Source organism: Acomys russatus, chromosome 13 (genome assembly GCF_903995435.1).
Source record: "Acomys russatus chromosome 13, mAcoRus1.1, whole genome shotgun sequence".
NCBI classification, from domain to species: Eukaryota; Metazoa; Chordata; class Mammalia; order Rodentia; family Muridae; genus Acomys; species Acomys russatus.
In genome coordinates, this window is record NC_067149.1 from 28,991,839 (window position 1) to 29,009,944 (window position 18,106).

General features: G+C 42.9%; 1 protein-coding gene across 1 annotated transcript in view; it reads left to right on the top strand.

Moving 5' to 3' along the window:
- Gxylt2 (glucoside xylosyltransferase 2) overlaps positions 1 to 18,106 on the top strand; it is an 87,975-nt gene that overhangs the window by 33,555 nt on the left and 36,314 nt on the right. The window contains exon 3 of the mRNA XM_051154996.1: positions 7,440 to 7,571. Within this exon, the coding sequence (XP_051010953.1) occupies positions 7,440 to 7,571 (132 nt within the window). The remainder of the gene's footprint in view (positions 1 to 7,439; positions 7,572 to 18,106) is intronic.

Below are 18,106 nucleotides of genomic sequence, written 5' to 3' on the forward strand. Positions count from 1 at the left end.
CCTATAGGGGCAGGGGCAACAGGAGAGACCACATCAACAATAAGGAAGGGGGGAGCTGACTTATGAAAGTTGCCTTCTGACCTCTATTCGCGTGCTCTGGCATGCATGTGGTCTGGGGTGTTCTCTCTCTCTCTCTCTCTCTCTCTCTCTCTCTCTCTCTCTCTCTCTCTCTCTCTCTCTCTCTCTCTCCTGCACACACACACAATCTGGAACAAAAAGAGCTGCACTTTGAGGGGGGAAATGAGCCAAACAGAAAAGGACATAAAAAAAGAACAAGGACCCCTAAAACCCTGGTGGAAAGAAGGCGCCAACTCCCAGAGGTCACTCAAGGGCTAAGCCCTACTCACCCCTTCAGTTCCAGACTGCCAGTGTTCCTGGGCCCTGGTGAAGGGCTGCCAGGAGGAAGGAAGGCCTTGTAAGGAGGAAGGAGAGCAAGCCAAAGAAAACATTTAGCTTAGATCAGTGGCTATTATTTGGATCATTCCAGAGGGTCGTCCCCAGGAAGGTTGGCAGTCTTTGATTGGGAGTCTTTGACTAGGTGAGCTCAAGTAGTAAATAGTCCCTAAAGGTTAGCTGCTGGTTTCTAATTGGCCTGGGATGTAGCTGTTTTTTGAACTAAGTGGGTCTCAGTTGCCTAAGTAGAAAGCTGGCATATTGAAGCTGATGTAGCCACATAACCTCTGTTTTCGCTACTTTTCCATTGCTGTGATAAAACACCATGCCCAAGGCAACATATTAAAAGGAAAGGTTTGTATGTGCTTACAGTTTCAGAGAGAAAAGAGCCCATCATGGTGAGGAAGCATGTCAGCACAGGCTGGAGCAGGATGCTGAGGACTCACATCTTAAACCACAAGCAAAAGGAGAATGGTGTGTGGCTTTAAAACCTCAACCCCTGTACCTAGTAACATACTTCCTCCAGCAAAGCCACACCTCCTAAACCTTCCTAGTAACAACATACTTCCTCCTAAACCTTCCTAACAGTGCCACTAAATGGGGACCAAGCATTCAAACTCTGAGCCTATGTGGGACAGTCTCGTTCAAGCTACCATAGCCTCCCAATTAATTGTTTTATTAGAAGCAATAGTTATAAACAGTTGACTTCTCAGCAGAAATACTAGCTAGTACATGGCAAGATAATTCCTTTAAAATGCAGAGAATATATCAACTTGGATATTCTTACCTGGTTGTAAAAGTACCTTTTATTCACCTGACGTAATTGTCATCTCCAAGGCTTACTGCCTCCATCTGCTAATATAAGCCTGGACCTGGAAGCTCCTAGCCTCTGTCACAATCTAATCTAGGCCTAGAATGTTTTCAGCCTCTGAGACTTACTGCTGAATAAACTCACCCTTTCTAGTGCTTTCTAAACTCTGCCTGGCTGGTTCAACTCAGCTGTTCAACTCAAACTCCTTTCCAAGCTGACTGATTCAGTCTGGCTGCTCTCAGCTTCTGACAGAATTGCTCTAATTGGCCTCAAACTAATTCTAGAAATCTGTTCCAATCTTCTCTGTATTTACCTGTGTCTAGCTTGTTCTCTCTTCCACCTGTCTCTGTACAACTCTTCTGGTAAAACTGCCTCCTCTCTCCCTCTGCCTCTGTGCTGCTCCCAAGTAGCTTCTCTTTCCTGTCTCTCCTCATGAGAGTTGGACATACCCTATTTTGTCAAATCTTTTGCTGATTTGTCACTTTGTCTGTCTCTCAATTAGATGTCACTTTCAAACACGGGTGCTTCCTTCTTCAAACTTTACCGTTATTGTTTGAGATTACAGGTGTGAACTAAATAAGGGCATGTCTGTATTACAACCAGAGGAATTAAAGGTGTGTGCTAAGGGTGTGTCTGTATTCCAGGCAGAGTAACCATGTTGCTGGATTAAAATCCCCTACAGCTGGTTAAACTACATACAGAGAATGAAAGAATTAACCAGCAAAAGATCTTCATTAAATGAGATTTTTTATAGGATGTACTTTAAGATGTAATACAGTGATCTTAGAAGGAGGGTGAGATCATGAGGGAAGAAGAGATGTAAGTAAAGTAGAAAAATGATGACTTAAAAAAAAAGTAATACCCCAGTTGTGGAGTGAATGTTAAAATCAGACTAAAGTTTATCATCATAGTTAAACATTTCGGGTGAGTCCCCTGTAATTCAGGAGAATGATAACAATTAGCATCTGATTTCATATGGATACTAAGATTTTGAAGAGAAGTACTTAAAATAAAAAGAACGTGATATACAGAATACAGAAGTAGAAAAAAAGAAAATCTTCATGTTAAAGAAACTAAGACTGGAGACGTGGAAGAAGCCAAAATGTTGGAAGAGTAACTTTAAACATGGTAGGAATAGATTTAAATGTGGACTGTAAGAAATATAAATAGACCAAGGATGCTTTCCCTGAAGATGTGCATTGGGAAAGAGAAATTAGATACTCAAACTCAAAGTCATGAAGACCCCTCCCCCCATTCTTGGCACACTGAGTTAGGGCTCAGTGTGTGCCCACGTGTGTGCCTGTGCTCACTAAGTGGTCGGTTCTGTTGTACTAAGTGGGTCGTGACCACTTTGGGGTAGAACAACCCTTTCACAGATGTCACATATCAGATATCCTGCATGTCAAATAGTTATATTATGATTCATAACACTGAATAATTACAGTTATAAACTGGGTGGTGGCGCACACCTTTAATCCCAGTACTCTGGAGGCAGAGACAAGCAGATCTCTGGGAGTTCAAGGCCAGCCGGGTCTACAAAGAGTTTCAGGAAAGCCAGGGTTATTACACAGAGAAACTTTGTCTTGAAACCCTCCCAAAATATTACAGCTATGAAGTAGCAATAAAATAAAATAAAAAATTTTGGTTGAGGTCACCACAACGTGAGGAACTGTCTTAAAGGCTCATAGCGTCAGAAAGGTTGAGAATCCTGTGTTATGTGTTCTTAGCTTATGTGACTGTCAGTTCTCTGGAGCCAGGGTATTTGAACATGGTATTAGTGCTGGTGTGGGTTAGGTTCAATCAATGTGCATCATTAATCAAATGTTAGATACAAATGTCATTCAAGAATTTTCAAGTGCTCCCAATATTTCTAAAAGTTTATGTCTATAAAAATGATGTGTGTACATTTTAAACAGATAACCAATAAATTTGTGAATCACAAATTTAAAAGACCCAACCTCTACAGTAGTGCTCAGGAAAACAATTTTGGCATATTTTTCTATTCCATGTCTGTGCTGGTTAGTCCTTTGTCAACTTGACACAGGCTAGAAACATCTGGGAAGAGCAAATGTTCCGTTGAGGAATTGCCTCCATCAGACTGGCCTGTAGGCAAGTCTGTAGGGGATTATCATGATGGATGATTGATGTGGGAGGGTGATGCCACTCCTGAGCAGGTGGCCCTGGGTCATGCGTGAAAGCAGGCTAAGCGACCCATGAGGAGAAAGCCAGTAAGTGGAGTTCTTCCATGGCCTCTGCATCAGCACCTGCTTCCGGTTCCCGACCAGAGTTCCTGCCCTGACTTCCCTTCATGACAGAATGTAAACTTTAAACCAAAATCAACTCTTTCCTGCCCAAAATGCTTTGAGGCATGGTGCTTTATCACAGCAACAAAAAGCAAACTAAGATAATATTCTTTCATATAAATATCGGAAATTAGCTTTGTCTCCAGTAACCCAATAACCTAGCATTTTCCTCAGTCCAATCTATAAATTTTTGTAATTTTTTTCTCTGAAGCCTTTTCTTTTGAAGAATTATAGAAATCTAGAATGATTAAAATAAAAATAGTAATCATTATCAGTAGCACGGTTTATCTCTCTCTCTTATTTGTATCACAACCTCATTTAAAAGAGCATTTAACAAGGCCCAAAAACTTTGTGTTATTTTGTCTTTCATCTTTAAACCACCAAGTTATAGCAAAGTCTCTATTTTATTATTTGGGTTTTCTCTTTGGGAGATACTTCTCGCATCAAACTATAACAAAGTATCCTTTTTTAAGGGTGTGGATACACTAAATATTTTGGGCGCCAATTTGTTACAATAAATTGTATCTGTTTGGCCTAGGAAGCTGATAACTGACACAGAGAGACTGAAAAATACTTTAAAGCTGCAAGCACTGTGGCCGGGCAGAATCTTAACTGTTGCTAATCTCCTTGTAAATTAAAACAAACTACTCTAAACCTCATAGCATACATGCACTTGCCAATCTGATCCTCGGGTAGCTTCTTTCCTCCTTCCTCGGCAACTGTCAACAGTCTTCCTTCTCCTTCTCACTGTCAATCCTGGCTCCGCCCCCTCTCCAGGAAGTCCTGCCTTCCACTTCCTGTCCTTCTGCCCAGATGATTAGCTAAATAGCGCTTTGTTGACAGTTGTTACATACACTAATGACATTCCTCCACAGGGTGTGGTGGTGCACACCTTTAATCCCAGTGCTCTGGAGGCAGAGGCAAACAGATTGCTGTGAGTTCAAGGCCAACCTGATCTACAAAGCCAGGACAGCCAACGCTAATACAGAGAGACCCTGTCTTGAAAAACTATCTAACTAAATAAATAAATATCAGAAATTAGATCATACTCCATGTTCTTTCTTCTATCAACAATAAGTAGATAACTAATTGCTTCTAAAACAGAGGTTGGCGTTTCTACATTTTTGCTTAAAACCCTAGGTATAGCAACTACTGCTTTGCAGGCATTGTGTATCACAGCTACATTGGCCCCAGTTAGTAAGTGTAAAAGTGGCCCTAACAGTGTGCACATGACCGGGGTTATGACTGTATTCCAGTCTATTTAGGGAGACAAGTTCAAATCTTATGTGATCTTATCTATTACAAAACGTGATTCTGTTTTGATTTTTTAAAAGATTTATCTTATTTTTAATTATGCATATGCATGTGGGTCTGCATGTGAATATGTACATATAACTACAGGTTCCTGCAGAGGCCTGAAGTGTTAGATTCCCTCTACTGTATTTGTGAACCACTTGAAGTGTAAACCACCTGATGTGGGTGCTGAGAACTGAACTCAGGTCCTCTACAAGAGCAGTATGCACTCTTAGCCTCTGAGCCATCTTCAAGCCCCATGATTTCTTTGACTACTTTAAAATGTCAAATTAATCCAGGCGTGGTGGCGCACGCCTTTAATCCCAGAACTTGGGAGGCAGAGGCAGGTGGATCCCTGTGAGTTTGAGGCCAGCCTGGACTACAAAGAGAGCCTAGGAAAGCCAAGGCTACACAGAGATACCCTGTCTTGAAAAACCAAAAATAAAATAAAATGTCAAATTGTTCTGCCTGGGTGTAGGGCTGGGTATTGAGCTTTTGAGACTGTCATTTGCTGGCTCTAGTTCTATGATGTGATTACCAACAACTGCATGTATTCTGTTATTCAGACATACCTCAGAAGTTGCCACTGACTTGTTAATGTAAAATTATTTACCAATACAAATAAACTTTAATCCTTTTTAAATTTTAAAACATTTATTCTTCTCTCGTACTTACATCCTGGCCTCAGTTTCCCCTCCCTCCACTCCTCCCAGTTTCCCCACCTGCTTCCCCTCTTCCCCAGATCTACTCCTTCTTCTATTCCATTCAGAAGAGAGAAGTGTAAAGCCTTACAAGAATAAATGAGTTGTCAAGCCACAAAAAAGAACATGGAATCCTAAGTACATATTGCTAAGTGAAAGAAGCCAGGATCTAGTGGTAGACCTGTATGAGTCCAGTGACAGGACTTTGCAGAAAACAGAAATCCAAGAGTCCCAGGGCCTGAGCTACATAGTGAGATCCTGTCCCCGCCCCCCAAATTTAAATAACAATCAATATTGGCCCATCAGTTATTAATAATCAGTATTGGCCCATGACTTGCAGCAAAGATCAGCATTGTGAGCTGATAAATTATATGGGACGGCGAGAGGCAAGATGGTAACTATTTACTTTCTGCTCCACTTTTCTCTAAACCTGCAAGTATTATAAAAAAAAAAAAAAAATGAGGTCCATTAGCTGAGTGCAGTGGCTCACGCCTTTAATCCCAGCACTCGGGAGGCAGAGGCAGTTGGATTGCTGTGACTTTGAGACCAGCCTGGTCTTCTACAGAGTGGGTTCCAGGACAGCCAGGGCTGTTACACAGAGAAACCCTGTCTCAAAAAAAAAAAAACAATAATAAAATAAGGTACATTAAAATTTTATCTTTAAAATATAAATGTATATTTACAAAAACAAAATAATTTTTAAAAATTTAACTTTAACATATGCAGAGCTAGAGAGATGGCTCAGCAATCACGTGTTGAATTCAGTGTCCATGTGCATGGAGCTCTTAGTCATCTGTAACACTGGTTGAAGGGAATCTGATGCCCTTGTATGTCTCCTTCAGGTACCAGGCATGCATGTGGTACACATACATACATGCAAGAAAAACATTCACACATAAAATGAATAAAAGAATGAATCTTTAAAAAATATATTAACATATGCAAGAAAGGAACATTTACTATGGAAGTTCTGAAAGATACAGAAATACTAACAGGCAGTGAGGCCCATCAGCACCAACTGTAGAGGCTCCCACTTTTAATAATGGAACGCTGTCTGCCTAGATTTCTTTTCCACATATAAAAGACATAGCATGAGGGCTGGCGAGATGGTTCCATAGAAGAGCATTTTCTGCTTTTGCAGAGGCCTCAGGTCCAGTTCCCAGCACCCACATTGGATGGCTTCCAACTGTAACTCCAATTTGAGGGGATCCAATGCCCTCTTCTGATCTCTGCAGGCAGCAAACACATTACACGTACATACATGCAGGCAAAACACACATTCACATAAAAATAAATCATGATACAAAGACACATATACTTTTACTATTAGATGGAGTCATAGTAGAATTTTTTTTTTTTTTTTTTTTGAGACGCTATCTCACATAGCCTCGAACTTGTGTTCTTCTTACCTCCATCTCTCTAATACTGGGATTGCAGGCATGCACCACTACACTGGGCCATATAGTGTCAGATATCACATTGAAACATACAGATCTCTATTCTGCATTATTCCATTGTATAAGTCTATCATCATTTTTATTTTTCACAACTCCTTATAAATTGGCATGTAGTTTCTACCCAGGTTTTATTACTGCAGACTACATTGTGACGAAAGCCCTTGGGCTTTGAGATTGTTAGCCAGCTTCTAAATTGTTCTGAATTGCCCTCTTGACAGTTTATGCAAGTCTGTATTCCCTTTGGCAGGTGCTTGTGGACCAGTCTCCCATCCCTTGGCCAGCAGCAAACATTACTTGTTTTCAATCCTAGCAATATTATAGGCAAATGTTCTTTCACTTAGTGGCCAGTAGGAGCAGGGATGAAGCTGGACTTCCCATGTGAGGTGCCTGGGTAATCTCCGTTGTGCCAGCCAGAGGTCTCTCAGGTGTTCTCCGTTGATCTTCCGTGTCTTACCACCCTTGTGTCTCCCGTGTTTTGCAGTTGCGCCAGTGGCCTGACTCATATACAAAGAAGTTTGAGCACAAACTCTACCCCATCACGTTTTCTGTCGGAAACCCTCAGGAATGGAAGAAACTATTCAAACCCTGTGCTGCCCAGAGGCTCTTCCTTCCGGTAGGAACCCTGTTGTTGACAAGATGTGGCTTGGGGAACACTTCCACTTGAAAACAGTAGAATCAGCCGAGATGTGTTGGAGGTCCTTCCTGGGGAGGAATAAAAGTGACCCCTCCGTTCTGTGGTTGGCACTCTCAGCCAGCAGTCTGCAGACAGAGGGCCCTTGTAGTCTCGAAGGCTCTTTCCTCAAGACTTTGGGTCTGAGAGCATCCAAAGCATCCAAGCTTTAGCCAAGGGACTTTGTGACTGTGATGTCACCGTTTACTGGCTTGTGAACCTCAGCCTCAGTTTCCTCCTTGTGTGTGGCTCGTAGCGCTCGGTCATTGTTAGCTTCTATTAGCGTTTCTTGAACAACACGAACCATGACAACATGTAGCCAGGTAGTCACAAAGGGTCCAGAGTTCTAGCTTAGACTTTCAGTTTTGAAATCTTTAATAGAATATTTTTGGTTCCTTTTTTTTTTTTAATTATTAAGGTAGGCTGGGGCTATAGCTCAATGGATTTTCCAACCATGCACGAGGCCCTACCTGGGTTTAATCCCTGGTACCACAAAAAAAAAAAAAAAAAAAAAAAAAAAAAAAAAAGAGGGGTGGGGAGGTGGAAAAAGTGAGAGAGGAGACAATATGAAAGGATACACCAAAACTGAGGTATTGAACGGGGAAGGAAATGTACTGCAGATTACAACGTTAATATTTCTGAGGGATCCATACCTTCTATAGGCAGTTGATACAGTGTTAATTAAGTGACCATGGTCCTGCTCCCCAGACATTAAGTCTGAGACAGGAGCTTAAGTCTAGACAGGACCAAGGTAGAGAAAAAGCACCATGAAATTATGTCATATGCAATCCTGCTGTGTCCTGGAAGAGATCTTAGAGGCCATTTGTGGCAAGGCACAGATGAAGTGAGATTGCTGGGTGACGAAGGGAGGGGGGGGGTGGAGGAGGTCCAGGCCAGAGGCCAGTGTGTGCAGAGGTCCTGATCTGGAAAGAGCCATGCTTGCTAAAATAGAGGTCCATGGAACTAGAATAGAGATGGAGATGGGGCTGAAGATGTTGGCCGGACTGAAACTGCAGGCTCTGGAAGCCGCCTTGAGATGGCTGCTGTCTGTTTAAAGACTGGGGGGGGGGGGGGGGGGCATTGTGTGAATCTAATATTGAAACTGGCTGGCCTGATTTGTGGTTTTGGTTTTTGGTTTTTGGTTTTTCGAGACAGGGTTTCTCTGTGTAGCCTTGGCTGTCCTGGACTCACTCTGTAGATCAGGCTGGCCTCGAACTCACAGAGATCCACTTGCCTCTGCCTCCCAAGTGCTGGGATTAAAGGAGTGTGCCACCACTGCCCGGCTCTGATTTGTGTTTTTAAGAAGACAAACTGGGGCTGGAGAGATGGCTCAGTGGTTAAGAGCACCACGTGCTCTTCCAGAGGTACCTATTCAGTTCCCAGGGGTCACATGGTGGCTCACAACCATCTATAATGAGATCTGATGCTCTCTTCTGGAATGCAGGTGTACATGCAGATAAGGCACTCATATACATTAAATAAACAAACAAATCTTTGAAAAAGAAAAAGGCAAACTGTTCGTGGTGGATTTGAGACCCACTTGACAAATGGATTTAACAGCTGCTGTTGGAGTTGAAGTGTCGGGGGTGAGAGGTTGAAAAGGAGCTGAGCCAGGTTTTGGTTAATTCAGTTACAGTTGTCAATCTAACCATTAATGACTTATACAAAGGGCGATTTTTTTCATAATGCCCAATCTCACAAATGGATAGTGATATTGCATGGTAGAGAGATGAGGAAAGCTGCAGGACCAGTGGCTTGGGTAAAGAGGTTTAAATTGCATGGTGTTTAGTTTTGAGGTATCTAGGGCTATCCTAGGGGAGGAGGGTGCTCCCTCATCTGTTGGTTTGGAAACTCCGAATGGTGAGTGATAACCTTAGCATTCTACATAGGAACCAGCAAGAAGAGCTACAGCCTGGGTGTGTGGCTGCTGGCTAATCTGTTTTAGTTTTTAAAGGCTTATTTAACTTTTATTTGTGTGTGTGTGTATACCACATGTGTGTACGTGCACACAGAGGCCAGCAGAGGACATTGAATTCCCTGGTGCTGGGGTTGCAGGCAGTTGTGAGCCTCTTGTTATGGGTTCTGGGAACTGAATTCAGGTCCTCTGCAAGAGCAGTGTGCACTTTTAAGCACTAAGCCTCCTCAACAAACTCAGTTGCCGTTTAATTAAATGACCTGTGTTTAGCACACGCAGACCCATCTACATCTTATGAGATGAGTTATTTGTATAAAAACATGGGTAAGGGAGACCTGGTGGCACTCAGAGGAAGGATAGCAGGCTACCAAGAAGAGACTTGATACCCTATGAGCATATACAGGGGGAGGCGGTCCCCCTCAGTCACAGTCATAGGGGAGGGGAGTAAGGGGAAAATGGGAGGGAGGGACAAATGGGAGGATACAAGGGATGGGATAACAATCGAGTTGTAATATGAATAAATTAATAAAATATATTTAAATAATAAAAAAAGAAAGAGAAGAAGAAAAGAAAGGCAAATAGTTTATGAAATAAAAAAACAAACAAACAACAACAACAAAAAAAAAACATGGGTAAGGAATAACCACCTGAAAATGGAGCCAACATCTCTAGGTTGGTGATATACACCATAACTGCCACTTGAGGTGAAAAATGATGCCAGGCTTCGGCTTTTTTCTCTCTATCTAAGGCAAAATGAAGTAGTTAGAAAACCAGAGTTACTGTTGGGAGATTTGTCTACACACCCTAATGCAAGACTTGAGCAACTCAATGGAAACACACTTGAATTTTCTCTAACCTTGAATTGTGACTTTATGACGCAACAACGAAAGCAGCAACAACAAACCAAGCTCACTGCAGGATGAGCGGGCTAAGTGAGCTGTCTGCTTTGAATGACAAATGGGTGTTTGTGTTCCTTATCTGCTTCTGGTAATGGGAACCAGGCCTTCTTAAAAAGAACAGGAGAGATTGCGGCTGACAGGGACATTTACCTTCTCCCGAGTCCTGCATCATAATGGCAGATTGTGAACATGGCTTTGGGGAGGGTTGCTGAGATATATTGACCTTCAGGGTAGTCTGAAGTAAAATCTAATTCATGTTTCCCATGAAACCCCTTTCCATGAAGCCAAATATGATGTGCTGCTGAGGCTGCACATGGAAAATGGAGCCCCAGAATGAAGCATTCCGGCAGGCGCCTGAGTTGGGAGAACCATAGGCTGTCATCTTCTGTACCACCAGTGCTGTGGTTTGGATGAAATGGATCCCTTAGGCTTATGGTTGGACTCCTGGTCTCCAGCTGAACATGCTGTTTTAGAAGGAACTAGTTTTATGGAACTAGTGTGTGGATCTGTGCTAGAGGAAGTAGGTACATGGGGCAGGCCAGGTGGTCTTTTAGCCTGGCTCTGCTCTCTGCCGTTCTCTGCTTCCTAACTGCATATGCATTGTGACCATTTGTTGAGCTACTCGCTGCCATGATGTTCTTTTTTGTTTGTTTCTTTGTTTTGGCTTGGTTTGGTTTTCGATACAGGGTTTCTCTGTGCAGCCTTGGCTGTCCTGGACTCACTTTGTAGACCAGGCTGGCCTCGAGCTCACAGAGATCCACCTGCCTCTGGTCTCCCAGAATGCAGGAATGTGTCACCATGCCCAGCACTGCCATAAACTTTCTAACCAAGATGGACTGTGTCTCCTCAAACTGTGAGCCAAAGCAAACTTCCTTCTTTCGGTTGCTTTCATCGGGTGTTTTGTAACTAGCTGGCTTCTCCCCCAGGCACACAGTAGAAAGTCTTAACTAATGCATATTTGTCTGTGTATGAGGAGGAGTGTGTATGGTATATGGACACGTGTGTGTGTGTTTGTGTGTGTGTGTGTGTGTGTGTGTGTGTGTGTAGGTGTACATGCTGGTGCCCAGGTGTGGAGCCAGAAGACAACATTGTGTGTCCTGCTTCATCATTCTCAGCCTTATTTCTTGGAACAGAATTTGTCTCTCAACTTGGAGCAAGGCTGGAAGCCAGTAAGACCCAATGGTCCTCTTGTCTCCGATGTGTGCACGGCCACACCCAGCTTTGTTTGTGGATCCTGGAGGTTTGATCTCAGGTTCTTACCCTTGCAGAGCAAAGAAAGACTCTTATCATGAAGGACTCTTAGCCGCTGAGCCTTCTCCCCAGCCCTCAACTAGTATTTTATTATCAGAGCAAATGTGAGTTTTGCATTTCATGCTTATAAGACTCTGACACGCTTTTAGAGGAATTGAGATTTCACCCATGCTTGGGTTATGAAGTCCTAGAGATCAGTTTACTTTTCTACTTCTGGGGATAATGGCTTAGGGCTAGGACTGTTATCAGTCAGTGACGCTACAGTACAGGTGGCTTGAAGTTCTCTAGCTTGTATCTTTCTTTCTGACAATTCAGTACCTTAAAGTATTCCAAACACTATGCCAACTACAAATCAATTAAATTTAGTAGAGAACCAGGAAGCCCTTCATTCTACAAAAAGAGAGGGTTTGAATGAGTGCACACCATCTTTCCCCAGTTAAATGAGAAGGTGTGATGTTTTTTAACAGCTACACATTTCACTACCTGCTGTGCCCATTGAATCACAAAGGCTTCTCTCCTCAGGAATAGAGGCGTGTGTGTGTGTGTGTGTGTGTGTGTGTGTGTGTGTGTGTGTGTGTCCTAGTAACATTTAGAATATAGCAGACATAACCAAAGAGCAGGCTGCTCAGAAACTTAATTGGCAAGGAGTGCCTAATGTGATAGGAACATGCTATTCAGGCTTTACTCAGGGAGACAGGATTTCACCGAGTTTTAATTGATATGCTCCTAATTATAACAACATCTGGTGTCTTTATTGGTGGTGCAGTGTCAATGCAAAAAGAGAATAAGAGGTAGTTTATTCTGAGCCAACCATCGTGACAATGCCCCACAAACATGGACACAGGATGCTCTGAATAGTGTGGTCCACTGTGGAAGTGGCTACTCAGATTTTTATAGTCACATAACAAAATAGCAAAGGCTTACTAAGCACATTGGTGAAGACCTCAGACAGGCAGGTTACAGTCCAGCAGGGAAGTCTCTGCAATGGGTTTCAGACGCTGTCTGATGATATTCTTAGCTTTGGGTTGTTGGAAGCTAATTATAGATGAGTTAATCATGCCAAAGGTCTTACCTGATAGTCAAAGGGATGTTAGGCCAGATACAGAGGAGGGCGATGAGTAGCAAGTCAGGGTGCTAGCCATGACACAAGGTAATCGTGGCTCTGATGAGCATCCTTTCAAGTCTCTACAATCAGGAAGTTCTACCTGGTCCCTCAGTCTGTAGAACCTATAACACAGATGTGGCTTTTGCAGGGAACTTCATGAATGCATCTGCATTCATGGCGGCAGTTAGGGCGGAATAGCTTTCAGACCTATTTGCACTCCAAATCACCTGGTAACTTGCCTCATTTTTTTTTAATATTTCAAAGCAGCACCATGCCAAATAAACATCTTATATTTTTGTTTGTTTGTTTGGGTTTTTTGTTTTGTTTTGGTTTTGGTTTTTCAAGACAGGGTTTCTCTGTGTAGCCTTCGCTGTCCTGGACTCACTGTGTAGACCAGGCTGGCCTCGAACTCACCCAGATCTGCCTGCCTCTGCCTCCCAAGTGCTGGGATTAAAGGTGTGCGCCACCACACCCAGCTAAACATCTTATATTACCCATGTCTTCTATATCACTCTAGGGGGAACAATGTGTATCATTACCCCTTTCCATTTACAGCTTACTAAAGGGGCCTGGAGCTGGTTCCAGTGTATAGGACTCTATATGGTTACCAGCATTCTAATGAGTTAGCTGTAGGCCAATGGGAAAGGGCGTCTTATTAGATTTGTTTGGTCAGACCTCTGCTATCACTATTGTCACACCTCGGCATTTGCAATTAACATCAAAACACCAGGGGTCCCAGGCCTATGATGATGAACACACATTGACAAATGGATAAGAATATATTAAATACACTTACAAAGAGGGATTCTGGAATCACCTTCGATGATGTTTGCAATATCACCAAGCAACAAGAGGCCACAGGAGCACCGGAGCCTAGGTCATGTTAAATGTGCATTCAGAATACTGATTCTAACTCTTGGATAGCTACCTCTCTAGCTGCAGTAGGTGGAGTGAGAAATGTCCCCCATGGACTCCTATAATTGAACACTTAGTCTCCAGGTGGTGGCGCTGTTTAGGGAGGCTTAGGTGGTAGGTCCTTAATGGAGGAAGCATGTCACTGGGGGCGGGCTTTGAGTGTTGCTAATCGTGCTGCTTCCTGCTTTTGGTTGAGGATGTGTGCTTTCATCTTCCTGTAACTGCTGTCCTGCCCACCTCTTGCTGCCATGTTTCTTCTCCATGATAAACTCTTCTTTCGCTGGAACTGTAAGCCAAAAGAAACTCTTTCTTCCACAGGTTGCTTTGGTTAAGGTATTCTACCAAGCCACAGAAATATAGCTATTATACCAGCTAAGCAAAAAAAGAAATTATTTTATTGGTTAGTCTGAGAAGTTCAGATGAGAGGGCTAATTCTAAGCATGGCTAGATCTAGGGACTCACGTGATGTCATCAGGGCTTACCTGTTGTCTCTAGATCCTTTTTAAGCCTCCTTTGGGTGAGCCTAAAGATTTCTCAAGATTCCCGGATTCCAAATTCTACAAGCTTAACAGCAGCAGCATTTAAGAAACTTGCCATCCAGCACTTGGGGGCATGGGGGGAAGAGGCAGGTGGATCTCTGTGAGTTTTGATGCCAGCCTGGTTCACATAGAGAGTTCCAGGATAACCAGTACTACATAAAGAGACCTTGTCTTAAAAAAAAAAAAAAAAAAAAAAAAATTGCCAGGGCAGTGACATCCAAAATGATAGACTGGGGAACTCTGGGAAATTGCATCCCAATGAAGCAAGCACAATTGATAAAAATTGTTTTCTAGATAACTATATAAATTATCTGAAGTAAATAAATGAATATTTCCTTAATAAAGTTCACTAAAACTTGATAAGAAGACTCCATGACACACTTCCTTCACCCCTCTTCCAGCTCTCTGTGATGGAAACTCAATTCCAAACAGGTTTCTCAAGAACATAGGGTCCCTCTTACTCCCAGTTCTCCTTAGGAGGGACAAGCCATCAGCATTTCCCATTTCTACAATCATTGTGTTAAAGGACATAAATTCTGGAAGCGACAAGAATCAACATCTTTCTTAAGTAAGGGGAGTTGTTCAGGGGTGTGCTGACAAAGTCTGGCAACCTTCGTTTGATGCTTGGAACATCACAAGGTGGAAGGAAAGAGAGCTGACACCTCAGAGTTCTTCTAGGACCTTCACATGGAAGCTGAAGTGCACACATACACATACATACCACTGAATGATAATTAAATAATACTCTGTTCATGTCAGAATGAACTGCACACCCTTGCCCTCCAAAGTTCAGTGAATCAGATTGTGGAGCAATTTGTGTCCCACAGAACTCTAAAAATACTGAAAAATGTAAAATTATTTTTGTTTCTGTTTGTTTGTTTGTTTTTTGAGACATGGTTTCTGTATGTAACTGTTCTGGACTCTTGTAGACCAGGCTGGCCTCAAATTTACAGAGATCTGCCTGCCTCTCCCTCCCTAAGTGCTGGGATTACGGGCATGTGCCACCAAACCTGGCCTGAAAATTTTTTAATTCTATGTTAGCAAATACTTAATAGAAAATGAAAAATGAACAGAGGAACAAAAAAAGAAAAAAATGAAAAAGCAAAGTGGTTTTTATAAATTTATTGTACAAATAACATTAAATGTAAATGGAGAAAACAATAAAATCAAAAAGCAGAGTTGGAGTCCCTGAGATGACTTATCTGCCACTAAGCTTGATGATCTGAATTCAATTCTTGGGATTCAAATGATATATGGAAATAATCAGTTCTTGAAAGTTGTCCTTTGATCTCCACTTGCACACTTATGCTACAAGCATGTACACACACACACACAATACATTTTTTTAAATGCAAAGATTGTCAGAGTTGATAAATATGGTTCAATGGTTTGTTACCTGCAGGAGGTTTAAATGAGCAGAAAAGATAGATATTAAAGGATAGAAAAATATATGCCACAAAAACAACCATAAAGGAACTGGAACGACACAAAAGAATTTTAAAAATTAAAAAAGAGGTAGCAAAATGACTGGGCAAGTATAGGTGGTTATTCTTGGAGCCCAAAGACCCCTCCCCAGTATCCTCATTGTGGAAAGAGCTAACAGACTTCTACAAGCTGTCTTCTGAATTCTACACATATGCTGTGCTGAGTGTGCCCATACACATACACAAATTAACATTTTCAAAGTGTAATTAAAAAATGAGGCTGGGTGTTGGTGGCGCATGTCTTTAATCCCAGCACTCAGGCAGATGCATCTCTGTGAGTTCAAGGCCAGCCTGGTCTACCAAGCGAGTCCAAGACAGCTAAGGCTACACAAAGAAACCCTGTCTCGAAAAACCAAAAAGAAAAAAAAGAATACAGTTGGCATCCACCACAGTAGGGACCTTTTCTTAACTAGTGTGTGTGTGTGTGTGTGTGTGTGTATGTGTTGTATGTGTGCAGGCGTGCATGCTGACACGCGTGTGTGGATGACACACACAGAGGATGACTGTGGTGGTTTGAATAAGAATGGCCCCCATAGACTAATGTGTTTGAATGCTTGGCCCATAGAGGGAGTAGCATTATGAGGGGATGTGGCCTTGTTGGAGGAAGTGTGTCACTGTAGGGGGTGGGAGAGGGAGGCTTTGAGGTCTCAGACACTCAAGTCAGTCTTCACTTGGGCCGCCTGCAGATCAATATGTAGACCTCTCAGATCCTCCAGCACCATGTCTGCCTGCAAGCTACCATGCTTCCTGTCATGATGATCATGGACTATATCTCTGAAACTGTAAGCCAGCCCCAACTAAATGTTTTCCTTATAAGAGTTGCCATGGTCATGGTGTCTCTTCACAGCAATGAAACCCTATGGCCAGGACACTGGGTGTCTTGCTCTATAACTCTCAGCCTTTTTCCCTTGAAGTATTGTTTTTCACTGACCAGGAACTAAGCTGGTGGCCAATAAGCCCCATGGATCTCTGTGTCCCAGATGCGTGTCCAGCTTTCCACATAGGTCCTGGGGACTTGAGCTCAGGTGGTCGAGCTTATGCACCAAAAAAAAAAAAAAGAAAACCAAGGTATCTTTGGACATACCAGCAAAGGAGGATATACGGGGGGGGGGTAGGTGGCCAAAGAGCCAGTGTTTGTTACACTTACCAGGTCTCTCAGGTACTTTAGGTTGATGGTATCATTACTTCTTTGTGGCATGAGCCCACTTGTGTCCTTTTTGCAGATAAGAACTATGCTGTTCAGGCAAATTTAACCATTTCTACTTCCAGTTCTCCACAGGAGCCCAGCTTCTCCTGTAGCGCAGTTATCCTGCTCTGTCTCCTGAGGCAGTCCCTCCTGCATTTGCTGGAAGCACTCCCAGAGTGCTCCAGGGCGTCTCAGGAGTGACTCTCCTGAGCTTTGCTTTCTTTGCAGGACTCCGTGTGAGCATTTGTCATTGCTCACATGACCAGGTAATGAGGCTCCTGTGGTTCCAATTGTCCCTCTCTGCTTTCCCCGCATCCTACTACCCTCAGAGTCAGACTGTATATAATTCACCTGGGTTTCGGTTTTTTGTTGTTTGTTTATTTGTTTTATTCTTGCCTCATGAATATATAAGGTCAGTGCTGAGATCTTTGGTTTCTTGTCCCTAGGGTAGTACATGCCTGTGTTAACAGAAAGCAGTCCCTAGAACTGTTTGGAAGGATCAGCGGTGGGGATTGGTGGTGGTTGGTTTGATGGATGGATGGATGGTGAACAGAAAGACTTCTGGATGAATGGCCCTATTAAAAAGCCTTCAAGCCTAGCATGGTGGTACACGCCTTTAATCCCAGCACCGGGGAGGCAGAGGCAGGAGGAGGATCTCTGTGAGTTCGAGGCCAGCCTGGTCTGCAGCGTGAGTTCTAGGACAGCCAGGACTACAAGAGAAACCCTGTCTGAAAAACCAAAAAACAAACAAACAAACAAATAAATAGCCTTCAGAGTTGAGTATAGTGGCCATTGGCACTCCAGAATTTCAGGAGGACTAGCTATTATACCTTGTCCTAGAAGTGCAGGTGGAAGCCTTAACAGTATCTTCAAATGCTAGCAGAAGATTTAAAGATAAAACACTAAAGTGCCTAACCTTCAACCCAACTTCTGCTCAGAAAACAGTAGATGGCTTGGTTCTCAAGTATACAGAGAGAGAAACCCTGTGAAACTGTATTCTAGCACAGTCCTGCAGGTCCTTGCATCCCAGTGACTAGATTTTCAGCAGCTCAGAGGTAGAGAGCACGCACACTAGGGAGTCACCTCTGACTAAGACAGTTCTGCTTTAAACAGCAGTTGCCAAGGCTGGTGGGGTACCAATAAGGAAAGAACGAGCTTACTGGCTAGAATGCCAACACCTGGTA